Source organism: Hordeum vulgare, chromosome 1H, assembly GCF_904849725.1.
Source record: "Hordeum vulgare subsp. vulgare chromosome 1H, MorexV3_pseudomolecules_assembly, whole genome shotgun sequence".
Taxonomy (NCBI): Eukaryota; Viridiplantae; Streptophyta; class Magnoliopsida; order Poales; family Poaceae; genus Hordeum; species Hordeum vulgare.
In genome coordinates, this window is record NC_058518.1 from 49,893,067 (window position 1) to 49,917,092 (window position 24,026).

The following is a 24,026-nucleotide window of genomic DNA, read 5'->3' on the forward strand; positions in this document are numbered from 1 at the left end:
AGAGGAATGCCTTGTGTGTATCAAACGTCGCAACGTTACTGGGTGACTATAATGGTGCTCTACATGCATCTCCGAAGGTGTCCATTGAGTTAGCATGAATCAAGACTGGGATTTGTCACTCTGTGTGACGGAGAGGTATCTCGGGGCCCACTCGGTAATACAACATCACAAACAAGCCTTGCAAGCAATGTGACTAAAGAGTTAGCCATGGGATCTTGTATTACGGAATGAGTCAAGAGACTTGCCAATAACGAGATTGAAACGGGTATGGCGATACCGACGATCCAAGTAACATGTCGAAGGACAAAGGGAATGATATACGGGATTGTGTGAATCCTTGACATAGAGGTTCAACCGATAAGATCTTCATAGAATATGTAGGATGCAATATGTACGTCCAGGTCCTGCTATCGATATTGACCGGAGAGTGTCTCGGTCATGTCTACATATTTCTCGAACCCGCAAGGTCTGCACACTTAAGGTTCGGTGACGTTTTCGGTATAGTTGAATTATTGAAGTTGGTAACCAAATGTTGTTCGGAGTCCCGGATGAGATCCGGGCGTCGCGAGTGTCTCTGGAATGGTCCGGAAACGAAGATTGATATATAGGATTGTTGCATTTGGCTTACGGAAAGATTTCGGGCATTACCGGTAAAGTATCGGGAGTGACGAATGGGTTTCGGGGTTTTACCGGGAGGGGCCACCCACGCTGGAGAGGACCTAATAGGCCCATGGGTGGCGCACCAGCCCTTAGTGGGCTGGTGAGGCCAGCCCAATAAGCCTATTTCGGCCAAGGCAAAAATGAAGAAGGAAAAGGAAAAAAAGAGAAGGAAGGAGGTGGACAAGATGGGAAGGAGCTCTCCACCAAATCCCTCCTTGCCTCGGCCGAAGCCTCCACTTTGGAGTAGGAGGCAAGCCACCCTCCCCTTGGTTCCTCCTATATATAGTGGAGGTTTGAGAGGGTTTTTGCACCTCAAGCCTTTGTGCAACCCTCTCTCCCTCCACTACTTCGTGACACCTCGTAGCTAGATCGGTACGGCATGACGAAGCCCTACCGGAGTAGCTTCACCATCATCACCGCCACACCGTCGCGCTGCCGGAGAATTCAACTACCTCTTCGTCTCTCTTGCTGGATCAAGAAGGCGGAGATCGTCATCGAGCTGTACGTGTGCTGAACGCGGAGGTGCCGTCCGTTCGGTGCTAGATCGGGACGGATCATGGGACGGCGGCGATTTGGATCGCAAAGATGTTCCACTACATCAACCGCGTTTCTTAACGCTTCTCACTTAGAGATCTGCATGGGTATGTGGATCCGGTCTCCCTCTCGTAGATGATCATCACCATGAGCTGAAGTAAAGGACTCCTCGGATGTGATCATGGGTAATCTCTTGGTTAATTCTTTTCTTGCAAAGGTTTTGTTTGACACTGGAGCATTGCGTTCATTCATTTCAAGAACCTTTGTTGCTAAGTATGATCTAGTTATCGAGGACACCCCTAAGTCTTTAAAAATCATTTCTCCGGGTATGCAAATGACTTTAGATGTGTTTGTTCTGGATGCTTTTGTCAAGATGGGAAGTTATTCTTTTCTGGCTTCTCTAATTGTTCTTGGCAATTCCGATATTGATCTTATTCTTGGCATGGATTCTTTGGCAATGAACAAGGCTTTTGTGGATTGTGAAGCCAAAGAAATCAAATTGACTCATCCTTCAGAGGATGTGATCATTTTCGCTGCTCGCGATGACACAATTCGTCTCTTTTCTCTCAATGATTAGGGTGAAATCTCAGCCATTTCTCAAGGTCCTGTTGTGTGTGAGTATGAAGATGCCTTTCTAGAAGAATTACAAGGAATGCCTCCTCACCAGCCGGTTGAGTTTGTGATTGAACTCGAGCGTGGAACTGAACTGGTTTGCAAGCATCCTTATAAGCTTGGTCCCGGAGAGCTGAAAGAGTTGAAGAAGCAGCTTGATGAACAAGAACGTCTGGGTCCGATCAGACCAAGTTCTTCTCCTTGGGGTTGTGGTATTCTGTTTGTCAAGAAGAAGGATGGCATGGACCGACTTTGTGTTGATTACCGTCCATTGAATAAGAAGACAATCAGGAACAAGTATCCACTTCCCAACATCAATGAATTGTTTGAGCAATTGAAAGGGGTCAAGATTTTCTCTAAGCTCGATCTTGGGATGGGCTATTATCAGATCTGCATTCGCAAAGAAGATTCCCAAGACTGCTTTCAGGACAAGCTTTGGATCTTATGAATACACAGAGATGTATTTTGATCTCGCCAATGCTCCTCCGACTTTCTCTGGGATGATGAATTATGTCTTCTCTCCCTTCAAGAATGAGTTTGTCTTGGTGTATCTTGATGACATTCTGGTCTTCTCTGAAACTAAGGAAGAGCATGAAGAACATATCAGGCTTGTGCTTGATAAGCTAAGACAACATAGATTCTATGCTAAGTTCTCAAAATGTGAATTTTGGCTTAATGAATTGGTGTACCTTGGGCACATCATCTCTGCCGAGGGCATCAAGGTAGATCCTGAAAAGGTTCAAGCCATTGTTCAGTGGGAGCCTGATGACGAGGTGATGTATATACTTCTCGCCCCTCGTTGGATACCCCAAGTGGAAGGTCGAGATGTAGTCAGCAACAAATTTCCCTCACACAGAAACTGTAAGGTTTATCGAACCAGTAGGACTCCTAGGCTCAACAAGTAGGTGTCTTCCACCCTGGCGCTAGCAAAAGACGTGGACCTACACACACAACAAATAACTTTGCTCCCAACTAGTACAGAGAGGTTGTCAATCTCTCCGGCCTTGTAGTTTGCAAAGGATCAAAACACAAGCAGGAAAGTAATAGTGATTGCAACGGAAATGTAAAGAAAGTGGTAAATGATGGAGGTATAAACAATGATGGTGATATGGACCGGAGTCACATGACGTTCACTAGTGATGTCTCTCTCCCAAAAGACGATAAACAACTATGCTAGGGTAAACAAATCACGGTTGGGCAATTGACAGAATTTTGATCGCACCGCAATGCTAATTATGCTCCTTGATAGTTAGAGGTTCAATAGTAATGGGCAGTACGCCAAGACAATTAGACCGTTTATTCATCAACATCTACTTACTAATCATCCACCTTGAGATATCTATCCAGAATATCTCTCCAGTATTAAGTTGCGAGCTCCACCCAAAGTGTAAACTCAAAGCAACAGACAATTGCATTAACGAACTATGTGTAAGGTAAACAATCCTTGAAACCGTGGTCACAAGCACTGTTGTTTTCTCCCTGGTGGCAACAAGCACATCCCCTAGTCTCATGTTTCCATCACTCAAGCTAGACATCGAGGGGCCCAAACTCACAATCATGCATAACGCTCCCTCTTGGAGTTACGATCTACTACTTGGCCAAAGCAATAAAAAGCAACGGAGAACATGCATGAATCACCAAGGAACATAATAAAAAAGGATAATAAAATATATAACTCATAACAATCTGAACATAATCTCATAATCCATCGGATCCCAACAAACCAGGCATAGCAATAGCAAGAGAATTACATAGATGCCTTGATCATGTAGGGCAGCTCACAAGGACTAACCATTGAAGCACGAGATTGGAAAGAAGACATCACATAGCTACTGGTCATGGACTCATGGTCCAAGGGAAACTACTCACGGCACATCTGAGAGGCGTCCATGGTGGTGGAGAAGCTCCCGGAGGTCAATCCTCCCTCGAGCGGGCTGTCGAGAAGAGGTCTCCTGACGCTCCCGATCTTGGAAGCGCTACGGCGGTGGAACGATGGAGAAATTCACAATTCGACATAGTCTGCGAGGGTTTCCTCTCGGGACGCTAAATATAGGCCAAAGGAGGGAACCTAGGCGACCTCCTGGCGCGGCCTAGGGCCTGGCCGCACCAGCAGGACGCCTGGGAGGCCCCTGGCCCCCCTGTGCCCCCCCTGCAATGATCCAGAAGCTTTTGTTTCACTGTTTTTTTATATATTTTTTCTGGATTTTTTCGGGCTTTAGAAAATTGGGTAAAAGCCCTTGCAAAATAGAAGTCAGTAGACAGAAACTGGCACTGGGTGCACTGAGTTAGTAGGTTAGTCCAAATATGTGTAAAATGATATAAAAGTGTAGAAAACATATAACAATGTCACTCAAAAGATCATGGAACAAGCAAAAATTATAGATACGTTTGGGACATATCAACATCCCCAAGCTTAATTTTTGCTCGTCCTTGAGTAGATAAATGATAACACAATAATTTTTGTGGTGACATGCTAACACACATATAAGAACTTCAAAGTAAAGCAAGTGAGATATGCAATTCAAGTCAATACAATAACAAGCAAGAGTCTATATCTAGTATTGAGTTTAGCAAAGTAAGAACATAAAGGTGCAAGAGCTCTCGCTGTCCGTGACTCATATGTCTCCAAATGGTGTTTGCGTGCAATAAGTGGGAGATGGGTTGAGATCATAAAATATAATTTTTTAATTGAGAAGTCAATCTACTAAACCTCACACTTAGTCTCCTTCGGAATCTTATTTTGACTCATCCCCAGACCACTTGTCAGGCACAAGTCAAAATGATCGTTTCCCTTTCGACTTTGAGCACTCATGCAATGGATGAGCATAAGCAAGATATGTTGGCACTTAGGATGGAAAATAGAATAATGATGGGGAAGGAGGACAAAAAGGTGTGAAAGGCTCACATCAATGAGGACAACCATAGGCGAGAGAAAGCCAAATGATAGATATGATGTGAGGAGTAGGGATTGCCATGTAACGGATGCACATATGAGCTACGGTAATCTCTCCAATAGAACTAGTGGGGGTGCATCCAACTTGTTTGATCATGAAGACCTAGAGCTCATTTGAGGAGGCTCATCATTGGAATATTTAAACCAAGTTCTATAGTGTAAGGATCCCCCACATAGTTATGCATGAATGATAATCTCTATGTAGTACCAATATAGTAATGGAGTACGAGTGTGGATCTTTCAAAAGGAATAGTAGTGCTGCCCCTTCTCTACTTTTATTTCTCCTTTTTTTTCTTTTTCTTTTTTTATTTTGTGGCCTCTTTGGCTCTTTATTTTTATCTCTCATTTGTCCTCTTTGGGATCTTTTATTTGTCCTCTTTGGTATCTTTTCCTAACTTAAGGGCAACACTCTTTTACATGAATAAAAAGAAAAATCATCACAATTTATAAGAAGTACTCAACATAAAGACAAGTGAAAACTATCATGATGTATGCAAATGTATGCCTCTGCCAGTGTAGCAGGTTATGCAATGATACTAGCGCGTCATGTAGCAGTAATGAGGGCAAGGCCCAACTAGCATGCGGCTCCTCAATCAAGCAAAAGCATGTATGACATGAAGTTCAAGTCATGAGATGATGGATGTTACATGGCAATGTATCTTGGAAAGGCTATGGAAATGACTTAATAGGTAGGTATGGTGGCTGTTTTGAGGAAAGATATAATGAGGCTTATGTATGATAGAGTGTATCATGTCATGGGTTTGGATGCACCGGCGGAGTTTGCACCAACTCTCGATGTGAGAAAGGGCAATGCACGGTACCGAAGAGGCTAGCAAAATATGGATGGTGGAAGTGCCAACAATCGAATACTCACATTAGTCCCAAGAACTCATACACTTATTATCGGTAACTCTCTATCTAGTTAGGAAATTCACAAAGAGACAAGTACCCCGAGGAGGAATGTTTGGGGGTTTGGTTATCCTTGCGCATCCTCGACTCATGGTAACGTGAGGGTACTCTATATATTCCAACCCCTCCATAGGTTAGCGATCAATTTAGTAGCTAGAGTTCTCAACTAATTTTAGTTTTTGAGAAACACACGGATTTCCCAAAATACGAAACCTATCACTAATAGGCTCAAGCTCTTGGCACCAATAGTCCAAACATTACTCAAATAAATACCTCAAAACTATTGCAAGTTACTAATATACTTAAATAGCAACCTCAATTACCTACTCATGCAAGACACACAACTCAGTGCAACAAGCCAACTCTCTAAACAAGAAAAGAATGATAACTCAAGAGAGTTTCAAAATCAACCTAAATAAAAGCTCTTAAAAATATAAGCATGAAAGCTAAGAGCTAAGCATGACAGTAGCTACGAAAAGATGAAGAACACACAAATGTTGTGTTCTAGAGTGGAATGGAGCGTGTGTCTCTCCCAAACAAGGTAGGCTAGGTTCTGACTTGTTATGACCAGCAAGCAAAACTAAAACAAACTAGAAAACAAATAGAGGGACGCTCCAAGCATAACATATATCATATGAAGTGATAAAAATATATCATGGACATGGACGGCCTGATGATTGTTGATAGAGAAAGGGATGCACAGGGGCATCCCCAAGCTTAGACGCTTGAGTCTTCTTGAATATTTCTTGGGATGCATGGGGGAATCCCCAAGCTTGAGCGCTTGACACTCCTTTATCTTCTTTCATCATCTCTCCCATCGCATACTTGAAAACTCCCTTCATACGAAACTCATCATAAGCTGGTTAGAGTGGTTAGTACCATTAACAAAATAATTCAATACCTGCTGGAAATAAAGATTTTCATGAAAAGCTACTGCTTCTCATGAATGCCAAAATATTTTAGCAAATAAAAATCAAGCTTAGGATTCGCAAAACAATGGAAACACAAAACATGCCAGAATCTGTGAAAAACATAACAACAGGTAGTAAATAATTTATTCGGGGCACTTCTGCAACTCAAATCAAAAAACTCAGAACAGATGCGAGAAAGGAAATTATATAGAGCATTCTTTCAAAAATATTCAGATCAAAAGGATGATCTAGTGAGTTTTGGCGAATTTTTCCGTCAAGCAGACAAAATCTGTTTCTGGACAGCATGTCACAATGTTTTGAACTTTCTTGCAATCGGAGGCTATAACTTGGCACAAAGCTTAAAAATAAGGATACAATGATGTTGCTACAGTAGTAACGCACATCAAGACCACTAAAAAAGAAAGTAAAAACATATTGGGTTGCTTCCCAACAAGCGCTTTTTTATGCCTTTGAGCTAGGCATAATGCAAGAAGATCAAGTGTTATTAACTCCAAAAGAATAGCTTGCCCGTGTAACAGACTCATAAGGTAACTTAATCTTCTTTCCAGGGAAGTGTTCAATTACCTTTTTAATAGGAAGTTAGAATTTAATAATTCCCTCTTTCATGTCAATGATAGCACCAACGGTGTGGAGTAAAGGACGTCCCAAAATAATTGGACTTGAAGGATCACATTCAATGTCCATAATAAGAAAATCAAAGGGCACATAATTATCATTGACAATAATAAGAACATCATCAATTATCCCTAAAGGCTTCTTTATGGAAGAATCAACAAGACAAACACCAAAAGAACATGGATCATAAGGTTTCCAATCAAGCATATCATACATTCTTTTGGGCATAACGGAGGCACTAGCTTCAACATCACACAATGCAAAGTAAGAGATATTATTCAATTTAATTTTGACCATAGGATCCCAACCATCTTCTAGCTTCCTAGGAATAGAAGTCTCTAGCTTGAGCTTCTCCTCCCTAGCTTTGATAAGAGCATTGGTAATATGCTCGGTGAAGTCAATATTGAGTGTACTAGTGTGGGGGTCCTTAGCCATTCTTTGCAAAAAAGGTGATGACTTCGGAGAGACTACAATTGTCAAAATCAAGGTTACTACCATTGATTAAAGTGGTAGTAATGTCATCTAAGCTCATTATTTTGGTAGTCTCTAAATTCATAGGACCTTCTTGTGCTATAGTTGAGGTATTAGCATCATCATTAATAGGTCCATTGGGACTAGGAGTGCGATGGGTGCTAAAGTTTTGAGGTCCTCAACAACTTGTATAGTAGCAATGGTAGTGTGTGTAGGAAGGCTCTTAATTCACTCTTCTTCTTCCTTTTCTCTAGCCCATCTCTCTTTAACTTTGGCTAGCATTCTTATGTTCTCATTAATTTTGACTTGGATATCATTCAGGCGTGTGGTGTTCCTTTCCTCAAGGGGGGAAGTTCTAATTTTAAGCATCTCTACATCATGAGCTATGTTGTCCACCTTCAAAGAAAGACTATCTAATTTTTCAAGTTTCTCTTCTACACTCTTGTTGAAGGCTTTTTGAGAAGTGATAAAATCTTTAAGCATGCTCTCTAATTCAGAAGTGGAGTTTTTGGTGCTAGGATAATTGTTGTTGTTCCCATAGTTGTTGGATGGGAACGGTCTAGGATTGCTACCAAAATTACTCCTATAGGCATTGTTATTGAAATTGTTCCTAGAAATAAAATTAACATCCACTTGCTCTCTTTCTTGAGCAACCAAAGAATTTAAAGGAACATCATGAGGATCAATAGGAGCTTGCTCAGTAAGTAGAGTCATGATCATGTCAACCTTATCATTAAGGGAGGAAATCTCATCGATGGAGTTTACCTTCCTGCATGTTGGAGCTCTCTCGATGTGCCATTGAGAATAATTTGTCATCATCTCATCCAATAGTTTTGTGGCAACACCAAGTGTAGTTGACATAAAGGTTCCTCCCGCGGCCGAGTCTAACAGATTCTGCGAGGTAAAGTTCAATCCTGCATAGAAAGTTTGGATAACCATCCAAGTAGTTAAAGCATGAGTAGGGCAATTCTTAACAAGAGATTTCGTACGTTCCCAAGCTTGAGCAACATGTTCATTATCCAGTTGCCTAAAATTCATAATGTTACTCCTCAACTGGGTAATCTTAGCAGGCGGGTAATACTTCCCAATAAAAGCATCTTTGCACTTATCCAAAGAATCTATGCAATTCCTAGACAAAGATTGAAGCCACACTTTAGCTCCTCCTCTCAAGGAGAAAGGCAAAAATCTTAAGTTTAACAATATCACCATCTACTTTATATTTTTGCATATCACAGAGCTCAACAAAATTGTTCAAGTCCAAGGCAACATCATCTCCAGCATCGGAGAATTGATCTTTCATAACTAGGTTCAGCAAAGCAGGTTTAATCTCATAGGACGTGGCCTCGGTGGCGGGAGCAGCAATAGGAGTGTAGATAAAGTCATTGTTGTTGTGACTAGTGAAGTCACACAACTTGGTGTTCTCAGTGGAACCCAAAGCAGCAGCAGCAACAAGCAAGAGAAAAGCATCTAATTTTTTTGTGGTTTTTGGTATAGGACTACAAAGCAAAAACTAAAAAGCAAACTAATAAGATTAATAAGCAAAGGTAAAGGATTACGTGTAACTCCCCTATCTTGAAGACTGGAGTCCCCGGCTCAGGGGCCAAAAATTCGCTTGATGACGAGGTGATGTATATACTTCTCGCCCCTCGTTGGGTACCCCAAGTGGAAGGTGGAGATGTAGTTAGCAGCAAATTTCCCTCACACAGAAACTGTAAGGTTTATCGAACCAGTAGGACTCCTAGGCTCAACAAGTAGGTGTCTTCCACCCTGGTGCTAGCAGAAGACGTGGACCTACACACACAACAAATAACTTTGCTCCCAACTAGTACAGAGAGGTTGTCAATCTCTCCGGCCTTGTAGTTTGCAAAGGATCAAAACACAAGCGGGAAAGTAATAGTGATTGCAACGGAAATGTAAAGAAAGTGGTAAATGATGGAGGTGTAAACAATGATGGTGATATGGACCGGAGTCACATGACGTTCACTAGTGATGTCTCTCTCCCAAAAGACGATAAACAACTATGCTAGGGTAAACAAATCACGGTTGGGCAATTGACAGAATTATGATCGCACCGCAATGCTAATTATGCTCCATGATAGTTAGAGGTTCAATAATAATGGGTAGTACGCCAAGACAAGTTGACCATTTATTCATCAACATCTACTTACTAATCATCCACCTTGAGATATCTATCGAGAACATCTCTCCGGTATTAAGTTGCGAGCCCCACCCAAAGTGTAAACTCAAAGCAACGGACAACTGCATTAACGAACTATGCATAAGGTAAACAATCCTTGCTACCGTGGTCACAAGCACCGTTGTTTTCTCCCTGGTGGCAACAAGCACATCCCCTAGTCTCATGTTTCTGTCACTCAAGTTAGACATCGAGGGGCCGGAACCCACAATCATGCATAACGCTCCCTCTTGGAGTTACGATCTACTACTTGGCCAAAGCAATAAAAAGCAACGGAGAACATGCATGAATCACTAAGGAACATAATAAAAAAGGATAATCAAATATATAACTCATAACAATCTGAACATAATCTCATAATCCATCGGATCCCAACAAACCGAGCATAGCAATAGCAAGAGAATTACATAGATGCCTTGATCATGTAGGGCAGCTCACAAGGACTAACCATTGCAGCACGAGATTGGAGAGAAGACATCACATAGCTACTGGTCATGGACTCATGGTCCAAGGGAAACTACTCACGGCACATCCGGGAGGCGTCCATGGTGGTGGAGAAGCTCCTGGAGGTCAATCCTCCCTCTGGCAGGGTGCCGGGAAGAGGTCTCCTCACGCTCCCGATCTTGGAAGCGCTGTGGCGGAGGAACGATGGAGAAATACGCGATTCCAGATAGTCTGCGAAGGTTTCCTCCTGGGACTCTAAATATAGGCCAAAGGAGGGCACCAGAGGAGGTGGGACCCACCTAGGCTACCTCCTGGCGCGGCCTAGGGCCTGGCCGCGCGAGCAGGCCGCCTGGGAGGCCCCTGGCCCCCCTTCGATGATCTGGAAGCTTCCGTTTCGCTGATTTTTTATATATTTTTTCTGGATTTTTTCGGGCTTCGAAAAATTGGGTAAAAGCCCCTGCAAAATAGACATCAGCAGAAAGAAACTGGCACTGGGTGCACTGAGTTAGTAGGTTAGTCCAATTATGTGTAAAATGAAATAAAAGTGTAGCAAAACATATAACAATGTCACCCAAAAGATCATGGAACAAGCGGAAATTATAGATACGTTTGGGACGTATCATAGCCTCCTTAGAACGTGAAGCAGCTTCGAAGCTTTCTCGGGCTTGCAAGCTATTGCAGAAGATTCGTTGAGAACTTCTCCAAGATTGCTAAGCCTGTGTCCGCCTTCTTCAGAAGATCCTAAAATATGTCTGGTCTGGAGATTGTGAATTGGATTCAATAGACTCAAGGAGAAGCTCACCTTAGCTCCAGTTCTGACTCCTCCTGATGATTCCAAACCTTTCCAAGTGTTCTTTGATGCATCTTTACAAGGTCTTGGTGGTGTTCTCATGCAAGAGAAAAAAGTGGTAGCTTATACCTCTAGGCATTTTAAGCCAAGTGAGAAAAACTACCCCCTCATGATGTTGAGTTGGCGACACTGGTCCATGCCTTGATGACTTGGAGACACCTCTTGTTGGGAAGACAGGTTGAAGTCTACACCGATCACAAGAGTTTGAAATATATCTTCACTCAATCGAATCTCAATCTTTGCCAAACTCATTGGGTGGAGATGATCCAAGATTATAATCCAACCATTGACTATACTCGAGGCAAAGAAAATGTGATTTCAGATGCTTTGGGCAAAAAGGCTTACTACAACAGTCTCATTTTCAAGCCACTCCAGCCTGATATTTGTGAATCTTTCAGGAAGGTCAACCTTCAAGTAGTGCCTCACGGATTTCTCGCTAATCTCCAGATTTCTCCTACCTTGGAAGACCAACTCCACCAAACTCAACTTCTTGATGCTATGGTGAAGAAAGTGAGATAGGCTTGGCAAAGAGCATTCCAAAGTATAAGTGCTTCTGTGTTGATGACAATGATACTTTGTTCTTCAAGGATCGTCTTGTGGTCCCGAAAGGAGAGCTCAGGAAAGTTATCCTGGATGAAGCCCACAATTCTCTCCTCTCGATACATCAACGCAGTTCTAAGATGTATCAAGATTTGAAGCAAACCTTCTGGTGGAATCACATGAAATGTGAAATTGCTTAGTTCGTGAACGAGTGTGATGTGTGTCACAGAGTGAAGGCGGAGCATCAACATTCACCCGGTCTCCTTCATCCTTTGCCTATACCCGAGTGGAAATTCGATCATGTGGAGATGGATTTTGTCACTAGGTTTCCTAAGTCCAAGACGGGCAATGATGTCTGATACGTCTCCAACGTATCTATAATTTTTTTATGGTTTCATGCTATTATCTTGTCAAACTTTGGATGTTTTGCATGCCTTTTATATATTTTTTGGGACTAACTTATTAACTCAGTGCCAAGTGCCAGTTCCTGTTTTTTCCATGTTTTTGACCCCTTTCAGAGGAGGATTTTGAATGGAGCCCAAACGGAATGAAACTGCCAAAAAGATTTTTTCCAGAACAGAAAAAGATCGGAGAGCCGGAGAATCAGGGCAAGAGGCCACCAAGGACCCCACAAGCCCTCACGGCGCGGCCAGAGGGGGCCTGCAGCCACCAGGCTTGTGGGCTCCCTCAGGCTCCTTTCCCCTAGGTTTTTCGCCTATATATTCCCTAAAAATCCATAAAAAATTGGGAGATCATCGAAAGTACTTTTCCGCCGCCGCAAGCTTCTGTCTCCGCAAGATCCCATCTGGGCACGTTCTGGTGCCCTGCCGGAGGGGTATTCGGATATGGAGGGCTTCTTCATCAACACCATGACCTCTTCGATGATGCGTGAGTAGTTCACCATAGACCTACGGGTCCATAGCTAGTAACTAGATGACTTCTTATCTCTCTTGGATCTTCAATACAAAGTTCTCCATGTTCTTCATGGAGATCTATCCGATGTAATCTTATTTTGCGGTGTGTTTGTCGAGATCCGATGAATTGTGGATTTATGATCAGATTATCTATGAATCTTATTTGAGTTTCTTCTGATCTCTCTTATGCATGATTTCATATCCTTGTAATTCTCTTCGAGTTGTGGGTTTTGTTTGGCCAACTAGATCTATGATTCTTGCAATGGGAGAAGTGCTTGGTTTTGGGTTCATACCATGCGGTGACCTCACCCAGTGACAGAAGGGGTAGCGAGGCACGCATCGTGTTGTTGCCATCAAGGGTAAAAAGATGGGGTTTTCATCATTGGTTTGAGTTTATCCTCTACATCATGTCATCTTGCTTAAGGCATTACTCTGTTCATCATGAACTCAATACACTAGATGCATGCTGGATAGCGGTTGATGTGTGGAGTAATAGTAGTAGATGCAGAAAGTATCGGTCTACTTGTCTCGGACGTGATGCCTATATGTATGATCATTGCCTTAGATATCGTCATGACTTTGCGCGGTTCTACCAATTGCTCGACAGTAATTTGTTCACCCACCGTGATATTTGCTATTTTGAGAGAAGCCTCTAGTGAACACTATGGCCCCTGGGTCTACTCCACACCATATTTTCAGCCTTACAATTTTTACTTCGTTGCACTTTCCGCCTTCAGATCTCACTTTGCAAACAATCTTGAAGGGATTGACAACCCCTTTATAGCGTTGGGTGCAAGCTCGTTTGTGTTTGCGCAGGTACTCTGGACTTGACGAGATTCTCCTATTGGATTGATACCTTGGTTCTCAAACTGAGCGAAATACTTACTGCTCCTGTGCTGCATCACCCTTTCCTCTTCAAGGGAAAAACCAACGCAAGCAAGTCTCCATCAACGTGTCAATTTCTGGCGCTGTTGTTTGAGAAGTAGCAATGTCATCTTTGTGGTTGTCGACAAGTTGACTAAAGTTGCTCATTTCCTTCCGGTCAAAGAATCTATCTCGACGGCTCAGCTCATAGAGCTGTACACTTCAAGGATAGTTTCTTTGCACGGAGTTCCAATGGTCATTTCTTCAGATCGTGGAAGCATCTTTACTTCCAAGTTCTGGGATTCCTTTCAGATTGCTATGGGCACCAAGGTCTAGTTCAGTAGCGCCTTCCATCCTTAGACTAGTGGTCAAGTGGACAGAGTCAATCAAATCCTTGAAGATATGCTCAGAACATGTGTGATTTGTTTTGGCATGAACTGGGAAGACTCCCTCCCGTTTGCCGAGTTCTCATACAACAACAGTTATCAAGCAAGTTCAGGCAAGGCCCCTTTTGAGATTCTATATGGCAGGAAGTGCCGTACCCCGCTCAATTGGTCTGAGACTGGTGAGCTTCCGATTCTTGGGAATGACATGATCGCTGAAGCAGAAGAAATGTGTCGTGTCATTTGGAATAATCTCAAAGCAGCTCAATCCCGTGAGAAGAGCTATTATGATAGCAAGCATCATGACCTGGCTTTTCAGATCGATGATTTTGCTTATCTCAAAGTGTCTCCCATGAAGGACACTCAATGCTTTGGCATCAAAGGAAATCTTGCTCCAGGCTTCGTGGGCCCTTTCAGGATTGTTGGCAAAAGAGTGACCTTGCTTATAAGCTGGAGCTTCCATCGATTTTCTCAAATGTGCATGTTGTGTTTCACGTCTCTCAGCTCCAGAGATGCTTCAAGACTCCCGAGCGCACAATTGATCTCCAGGACATTGATCTCCATCTAGACCTCTCCTATCATGAGCATCCAGTAGCCATTCTCGAAGAGACTGGGCGCAAGACTTGCAACAAATCTATCAAGTTCCTCAAAGTTAAATGGTCACACCATTCCGATAAAGAAGCCACTTGGGAATGCGAGGACCTTCTCCGTTTCGAGTATCCAGAGTTCTTTCATTCCTAGATCTCGGGTCAAGATCCTCTTGTAGTGTGGGAGAGTTGTAACACCCCAAATGCACCCTGGCCTAATTTGTAATATTTTTCCCATGTGTGAACCCCTTCAACTTTGCAACATGTGGTTGGGTATTAATAATATTTTGCATCATGGCATCATGGCATCATCATTATCATATCATTTGTTGCATACTGGTTGTTCAAGTGCCAAGTGTGGAATTATTTGTGACAAGTGCTTGCAAGTGGTGATGGGGCCTACCTCATTTTTTCAACTTTGCAAAAACCCTTCTTCTTGAAGCTAGGAAAAAACCCTCATTTTCAATTAATAGAAATGTGTGGTTTAAAAGTTGCTCTTTTAATTAGTTAAAAATGTTGTTCTTCTCCTAAATATTTTGTTATGCATGACAATATTAGTTCCAAGTCATGTTGGAGTTCATTGCTTTTGTTTCTTAGCCAAAACAGTTTTTTAATAAATTTAAAAGTGATTGAATTTATCTGCTAAAAATGCCAAAGTCATTTTATATAAAACAACGCATGTTTTTGTGATTACAAAATATATTTTAGCTCCCCCCAATCCTCTTTCAAACCCCTTGGACATTTTTACCTTCTCTAGTTTTAATTATAATTAGAGAACCTGTGGTCTATTTTTCTTCAGTGAGAGAGAGGGAAGTGTTGAGGCCCACTACCGCAGCCCAGCTGGGCCCTGAATCCTCCTGACCGAGCGACGCTAGCGGCTACCAGCCCCATCGTCCGCCTCCATCGGTGCTAGGAGAGAGCGCCAGTTCCCGGCACCGTGAGATCCTCACACATGCCAGGGCCGTTCCGTCAGCCCTCCCTTTATAGCCTCGTCGTCCATGTCCCCTCCTAGGGTTACGCGACTCCTCCTCGCTACCGCCGCCTCCTCCCTCTCCCTTCTTTCTTCCCCTGCAGAGAGAGACCGAAGCAGACAGAGTGAGAGAGTAGAGTAGCGTTGCCGCCCGTCTTCGTCGTCGATCGCCATCTTTGGTGGCTGCCTCCGCATCGGCCATGGTGTCCCGAAGGGCCCCGGGATCTTCCTCGACCCGTTCCCGCCGCTAGGGAGGACGGAGCCTCTCCCCGTCATCGGTCCCGCCATTGTTTCTTTCACCTATCTATTTGCTGATACTTAGGTATTGTTGTGCCCTTTAATAGCTCCATATCCATGTCTTGATTGAACCCGTTGAGTGGTTGTAGCTGCTAGTTTTCTATTGATCAAAGTGGTATGTTGCTGGTAATGAACAAATTGGGTGTTGTTTTGTTTTGGGCATTGTGTGAGTTGTGCTTGTTGGTTTTGCATGATTTTTAGGTATATTTCACCTAGAATTTTGTGCCCAGTCTTGTGGCGTCCTTGAAAAAACAAGGAAATGCCCATAGCCTCTGGTATATTGTTGGTTTACCTCTGTTGCCTTCTGTATCTTGTTTTGTGAGTCCCGAGAAATCTGTAACTCGCTTCGCGATGTTCTATATGTTTTGCACCGATTTATCACGATGCATCCATTTCTTCCATGTTCATGCATGTCCAAATAAGTTAACTTGAGGTTCTGTCCACAATGCTAATAACTTAATAAATGCATGAAAAGATGACTAGTGTAGCAATGCCATGTTTTCATTTAAGCCACACTCATGCATCATGTTGTTTGAAGCATTGTTACTTGATGTGTGTTCATTGGATGTATATTTTCGTTTGGGTAGAACTGGGTGCTGAGAACGAGTGTGAGGATTCTGTTGAGTACATTCAGGAAGAGCAAAAGTTGTATGAGTCAGAAGATCCAACAGACAAGATGATTGTGACCTTGATATCGCTTCTAATTTCGTTATGCTTAGTTGTCTCATTTCCACCGATAATTACCGCTGCCTACCACCTCAATATTAAGCCTCCAAACATTGCCATGAAAACCTCTAACCCTGCACCTCCTAGCAAAACATTGATTGGCTAAGTTAGCACTTGCTCAACCATCTTATAGCATTGCTAGTTGCACGTGCACGCTGGTCCATGTGATAACATGGGCACTTTGATTATCATCTTATTTAATGCTCTTTAATTAATGCACCTATATACTTGGTAAAAGGCGGAAGGCTTCGCCTTTTGCTCGGTGTTTTGTTCCGCTTTTGCCGTCCTAGTTTCGGTTACCGGTGTTATATTCCATAATTGAGCGCTTCTAACACGCTCATGGCCGTTATGGGGACCCCCTTGATAAATCGTTTTGGCTTAAGACTTGTCTCGCAAGACCCAACTTTGGTACTACATTTGCTAAAAACTTAATAATTAAAAGCATAGGGAATAGCTACCCCAAGGAAAATTAATCAACCCACGGGCCAGTGCTCCTCATGAGTGTTGTTCCAAACTAGAGCCACTTGCGGAGGCCACCCGGAGCAACTCGGGGGATTTCTATCCGGCCACTGTACGTAGTGCTCATCTGTCGTGCCCTAAGAACGAGATACGCGACTCCTATCGGGTTCGTCGACACATCGGGTGGCCTTTCTGAACTTGTTTTTACCTTAACGATATATGTTGTGCATCGGATTCCCGTGATACTTCGGGCTAACCCAGAGTTGAGGTTTTCCTATAAGGAATCCGAGGAGATCACAGGATTTGTGGTCGAGGCTTTCTATGCAGCTTGTGGTAATTTGTGATGGATTAGTTGGAGCACCCTTGCAGGGTTAAATCTTTCGGAAAGACGTGCCCGTGGTTATGTGGCAATGTGGAATTTTATTTAACACCCGATTCTAGATAACTTGAAATAACTTAATTAAAACTTGCCAACTGTGTGCGTAACCGTGATTGTCTATTTCAGAGCTCCTTCCACGATCGAGAACACGGTGGGGTTATGACTTGCGTAAGTAGGTGTTCAGGATCACTTAGTGATTACTGCTAGTTCACGACCGTCATGCGTAGACCAATCAATTTACTTCATGTTCTCGTAAGTTAGCCACCATACATGCTTAGTGATGCTGCAAACTCAAACACTTACCCTTTCACACCCAATAATTTAGTTAGTCCCGCTATCATGGTCATAAGATTGTTGATTCCTCATGGCTCACAGATTACTACAACACCACAGGTCCAGGTACCGCAGATCGAGAGGCTTTTGATGCTACGCAGTTGCAGTGGGAGTTCGATGAAGGCAGTGGTCGTATGTACGTGACATACCCCCATGATTATAGGACCTTGGTCATCTCTTGGGCCTAGCGAGACAGATCATTGCTATTTTGTCATTTATCTTGTCCGTAGCCGGACCCTGACTTATGGATGATTTGAAATAAATTGTTGAGTGAATTGTAACTTAACTTGTGGCGGGTGTAAGCCAACTCATATAATCACCCCTTCTTGTATGTAATGCAATGATTTTTGTGCTTGCGAAACACTAATATGCGCCTATTTCCCTATTGAGGCCTCGCCCCCAAATATGGAAAGTGTCACACCTTGGTCGTTACAACGAGGCCGAAGATGGGGAGGCCTGGCAGGTCACAGCAGGCATCGGCGGCGAACGGCGTCGCGGCGAGCGCAGGACCGGTGCTTCTCTGTCTCTCTCGATGCAGGAGGGGAGCGTTAGAGAAGGCAAGGTACGGGGATGGGAGAGCAAATGGCTCCCTCGGCCCCTCCTCCTACCCATTTAACCCCCGTGTGGGGTAGTGGGGGAGGGGACCCGACGTGTGCGGTGTTACTGCGCATTGGGAGCGCCAACCGTCGCCCCCAATCCACAGAAGATCCGCGTGCGTGGGCCGAGGCTGCATTCAAGCGGGCCTCGCCCCGCGGTCCGATCTTGTCACGCACGTGGCCTGTCAGGCCTCGGCCCGTGGCACGCCACACATGACGTCCTTCCTCTATGCGTCGGAGAGCCCGAGGCAGTTCGAGCTACGGTCGGCTATGGACCGGGCCATCTCCGGCTGGCAGGCGCTCCGGCTGCTGCTCTGCAAACCCGTGGGCAAAGAATCTAAGCCGGCGACGTCCTCGTTCCAAGCCGGCGGGCCTCCCCTACTTCGGGGACTACTAACGGGGGGATAACCCCGGGGTAGGCTAAAAACAAGCATTTCTCTCATTCTCCTTTGGAAAAACAACACATGACAACCTCTTCCCACGAAGGACCGGTTGCCCCTGGCCGGTTGCGCAACCGAGCCAGCTTGAGGCAAGGCCGCTCAACATCCGGCTCGACTGCGTCCCGCTAGCCGATGGGTTAGCTCCAATCACATCGCCCTGACAACCGCATCAGGGGCATTATCATCAAAGGCATCGCTACAACAGCTTAGGTACCGCTGACCTGACCGCGCATGACTACAACGGTGGTGGTCGTACCATTGACCTTCACCAATTGCGACTAGCCGTGGTGGCAAAGTGGTAGCACGCCTGCCATCCACTCCATTACCCACCCTGGCGTGGCTAGAGTGCAGTCGGTCGTACCGCTGACCGCAACCGACCGCACAAGACAACGCTGCACAGTGTGGCGCACGCCGACGCATAACAAGCACGCACCAATGATGACAATTGGCCAGCGGGTCTTGGCTCCTGCGGGACCCTGCAGCCGGCGGGCCCCTACATGCGACAAGACTCCTCCAGCCGGTGAGCCACCTAGCCGGCTAGAGATGCTTCCAATCGGGTCCCACCCGGTACTCTTTATACTTATTGTATGCCATGAGGGTTGACATATAAAACCCCTTGGTACCGCACCATGCAAGAGGTCGCCCAAACACACACGCACACACCACACAGGAGAACTAGAGAGAGCACCTAGCTTCTTCTTCTTCCTCTGTCGTACAACTCAAGGAGCACATTGTAATCCCATCCGGTTCATCAACCAAACCAGCGGGACTAGGGGTGTTACCTCCCACAGAGGGCCCCGAACCTGGTAACATCGTGTGTCTCGCACCGCTTGGCCCCAATCCCATTTTCGGAGCCCGCCGGCGTTCTTACGGCCCCAACCACGTTCGATAAGCCACCCCATGGCATCTGTCATGATAAAATGACAGACACTCCGTGGGTTGAAGTCTCCATTAACGTGGACGTACGATAGCACCACCTACCGGAACCACGCCAAGAATCTCCATGTCATCTTTCTGTTTGATCTTCCTATTTGTACTCCTTACTTTCACACGCATGGCGTTACTTTCCGCTACCATACTGGTTTACTTCCATATGTGGGGTGTACTAGACTTGCTAGAATTGCTAAAACTTGTCAATCAATAAAATTGGAAAATGTTAGGTTTTTAATTAGCCAAGCAGTCTATTCACCCCAACTCTAGACGTCCCTTCTCGATCCAATACCCTTGGCCTATGGTGCCCATCACTGTCCTATACATTCTTAATTATTCGAAAAGCCTCATGGAGCCTCTCGAAACACTTTTTCCGTTGTCGCAAGTCTCTGTTCCGCCATGTGTCCATCTAGAGCCCTTTTCCGATGCCATGCAGGAGGGGGGATCGATCACGGAGGGCCTCTACATCAACCTTGCTACTCCCATGGTGATGTGTGAGTAGTTCACTACAGACCTACGGGTCCATAGTTAGTACCTAGATGTCGATTTCTCTCTATTTTCTTCTTCATTGCCATGATTATGATAGCTTCGTAATTCTCCCTGATCTGTTGATTTGGTTTGGCCAACTAGATTGATCTATCTGCAGTGAGAGAGGTGCGTTGTAGTGGGTTTAGTTTCCTACTTTGTATTGCTGCCGTGATGCCTCTCCGTGACAAAGTAGGGGACACAACACGTAATTTGTATTGCTGCTGTGAAGGAGGATGCGCCCTCCCCGACGCCTCCTGCACTACCTCAGTGGCGGCGACGATGACAAGTCACGAGGCGAGTGATAACTTGCAAGTGCACATTTGTTTAGATGTAGTCTTTAAAAAAATAAGAGTATCAACCTCACATGAGGCACATGAAGTGGTAAATTTATCATGATGAGGGTTCAAGTTAATGGCGGTCTAGAGCAAAACGAATACAAGGGTTGAAATATTGCATGAGAATAGAGACTAAAAATTCCCCTAAAATTACTAAAAACAAAAGGGCGGGAATAAAATAAAATACCTAGAAATTGGTATAAGTTTTTTGGAATCCATAAGGCGAAGGTGTTTTGAGGACTATGGATTCTCCTCTAGTATGTTTCTAACGTTACATATACTTGTTCTAGGTTTATATTTTCAATCCACTATGTTGCTTCTATAAATGGGCAGAGCCAAGTTTATGATATCATGAAGAATTTTCAAAGTCGTGAACGTATTTTACATTTATGAACAATTTTAAAAATTAAGATCTTCTTTGAAGCCCCGATCTTCTTTTTTGAATTTAAGTTTCATGAACAGTTCTCAAAGTAAAAAGTACAAAAAAAGACAAAAAAAGGAAAGACAAAAACAACATGGATCCCGGTAACGCCCGAACGATTCGGGATTTGATCATGTCAAATCGAACATTTTGATACAGTTTTGATGACGCGAGGACAAGTTTAATTGGCAAACATGAAAAATCCATGCTCAATGTTTTTTTGTCCGGAAATTGCCATGCATTTCAACTAAGCTTTTCATTTTTGCATCACCAAAATTGCCAGCCAAAACATTTGGTTTGCCATGATCAAATCCTGAAAATGTTCAGTGTTTATCATCTCCGAAAAATATCAGACCCCACGCGCCCACACATGACCGGCTGAAATCATACGCGGACTGGGGAGGGGGTGCGCGTTGGGTATCCAACGCGCATGTCGCTGAACACGGGTCTTGTACGGAAGCCTATTTCGAAAGAACCAGTTCGTGTTAGTTTGAATAAGCTGGGCTTCCAAACCATGCCCGATATTTGGCCTCTCAGGCCTGGTACAATGCAAGGTGCTTAGGGGAGGTGTTTAACGAAATAAATCAATTTTTTTAACACCGATGCTTATTTCAAGATAGACGTTTAACTAGACGTTTCTCCTGTAGAAATATGCATTCATGCTTCAGAAAATTTTGATTTATTTTTCTAAACATATTTCTAAGCACCAAACATTGTACGGAGTAGTATTGTAGGAGCCTGAAAGAATACCCATCGCTTACGCACTGCTAAAAAAAAGTCGCTTACTCAAACGGGGCCAGTACTCTGTTCGACCGTCGAAGTTTTGGCTGCGCGCCATGTGTTCGACCAAATGCCGCCTCCTGCTCAGGCGACTCCACGATCGCCATTTCTCCACCTCCCCGTCACATAACCACCGGAAGAGCAACCCGCAAGTCACCATCCGGTGGCCGGAGCGATCCAGTCCCTCTCCCGACGCCGGAGACACGGCGAGGGCCCATGAGGCCACCGTCAGGAGGCTCGCGGCGGCAGGCGACGTGGACGGCGTCCAGTACGCTCTGCAGGAGATGCGGCTGCGCGGGGTGGCGTGCCCCGAGGGAGCCCTCGTCGCCGCCATCTGCGCCTTCGCCCGCGCCGGCGCGGCCGACCGCGCGCTCAAGACGTTCTACCGCGCGCACGACCTGGGATGCGCGGCGCCCACCGTGCGGGTGTACAACCACCTGCTCGACGCGCTGCTCCGGGAGAACCTGGTCGGGGCGGTGGTGCCGGTGTACGACAACATGAGGAAGGCCGGGGTCGAGCCCAACGTGTACACCTACAACCTGCTCATGAAGGCGCTGTGCCAGAACGACCGGGTCGACGCCGCGCGCAAGATGCTCGACGAAATGGCCAGGAAGGGCTGCCAGCCAGACGCGGTGAGCCATACGACGATCGTTTCTGCGCTGTGCAAGCTGGGAAGGGTGGACGAGGCCAGGAGGGCCGTGGCAGAGACGGTGCCTGTGTGCTCCTCGTACAATGCTGTCGTTCACGCGCTCTGCAGACAATTCAGGATGCGGCAGGTGCTCTCGGTTATCGACGAGATGATTCATCGTGGACTGCACCCAGAACCTGCCACCTACACAAGCATGGTCGACGCGCTCTGCAAGGCCGGTGAGCTGAGGATGGCTTGCGCCATTTTGGCTAGGATGGTGACCGAAGGTTGTGCTCCAAATGTTCAAACATTTACTGTGTTGGTAAAAGGGTTCTTCGATGCTGGAAAGGCACATGACGCAACTGACATGTGGAATTGGATGGTGGCTGAAGGATGGGCACCAACGACAATCTCTTACAATGTTCTCATCCGTGGCCTTTGCCACACTGGTGACCTAAAGAGGGCATCATCTGTTTTCAGTGGCATGGAGCAAAACGGCTGTTTTCCTGATGTAAGGACATATTCTACTCTCATTGACGGATTCTCCAAAGCAGGGGACGTAGATGGTGCCATGTCAATATGGAATGACATGACAAATGCTGGTTTCAAGCCAAATGTTGTTGTTTATACAAATATGGTGGATGTACTTTGCAAGAAGGTGATGTTTGATCAGGCAGAGAATCTCATTGATAAGATGTCAATGGAAAATTGTCCTCCTAACACATTGACATTCAACACGTTGATCAGAAGCCTGTGTGACTGCGGAAGAGTGGGAAGAGCTCTGAGTGTGTTCCATGGTATGAGCAGATATGGATGCTCTCCGAATGACAGGACTTACAATGAGTTGCTTCATGGTCTTTTCAGGGAAGGAAACTGCGAAGACGCCCTTCGAATGCTGATCGAGATGCTAAACCATGGGCTTGAGTTGACTTTGGTATCTTACAACACTACTATTAGTGGTCTGTGCCAGATGGGAAGGAACAAAGAAGCCATGATTCTTCTTGGGAGGATGATAGTTCAACAAATTCAACCAGATGCATTCACTTTCAATGCAATAATTCATGCTTACTGCAAGGAAGGGAATGTCAAGGCTGCTGCTTGGATGTTAGGTCGAATGGATGCATGTAATTGTCCACGCAACATAGTTGCATACACAACTCTGATGTCAGGGCTTTGCAGTCAGCACAGGTTGGATGATGCCATGGTCTATCTCTTGAAGATGTTATATGAAGGTATATGTCCAAATGAAGCAACATGGAATGTGTTGGTCCGTGGGATATTTACACACATGGGCACCATCGGACCAATGCACTTGATTGAGCATATTTATGAAGATTTATAAGAGTACCCCGAGAGAACTTCTACAAACCTCGGGCACCATCAGACAAATGTACTTGATTGAGCATATCCTTGAAAATTTATAAGCATCTATTTGGAGAGTCTAGTGGTGATATCATCGGACAAGCAGCAAGTTCTCTTTCATAGTTCACGAGGTATGTTATATCTGATAATACTAATGATCTTTTGGTATTATAAATATATTTCTCAAGGCTTCATCAGAGGCACATTCAAATTTGCAAGTTGTTATCTTCAGTTTGGTCAGTATGTAATATGTGCATGGTCAATATATTTTTAGGACACATGGATGTATAGTCTGGGACTGAATCATTCATGTTCTGCCTTGCATATTGGCCCTCGCACAGTCATTAGAAGGAGTAGTCATTAGAAGGACTTCATTCCTA

At 44.7% G+C, this 24,026-nt stretch overlaps 1 protein-coding gene across 1 annotated transcript; it reads left to right on the forward strand.

The window, feature by feature from the left end:
* The first annotated feature begins 21,551 nt into the window (after positions 1-21,551).
* On the forward strand, positions 21,552-23,728 carry LOC123417671 (pentatricopeptide repeat-containing protein At3g48810-like). The gene has a single exon (XM_045106919.1). It carries the CDS (start codon positions 21,713-21,715, stop codon positions 23,624-23,626), a length of 1,914 nt encoding a protein of 637 aa, XP_044962854.1. The 5' UTR covers positions 21,552-21,712; the 3' UTR covers positions 23,627-23,728.
* The last annotated feature ends 298 nt before the right edge of the window (positions 23,729-24,026 follow it).

Bases quoted from the DNA above. Each gene is read 5' to 3' on its own strand.
- LOC123417671 (XM_045106919.1), top strand. From the start codon at position 21,713: ATGTGTTCGACCAAATGCCGCCTCCTGCTCAGGCGACTCCACGATCGC.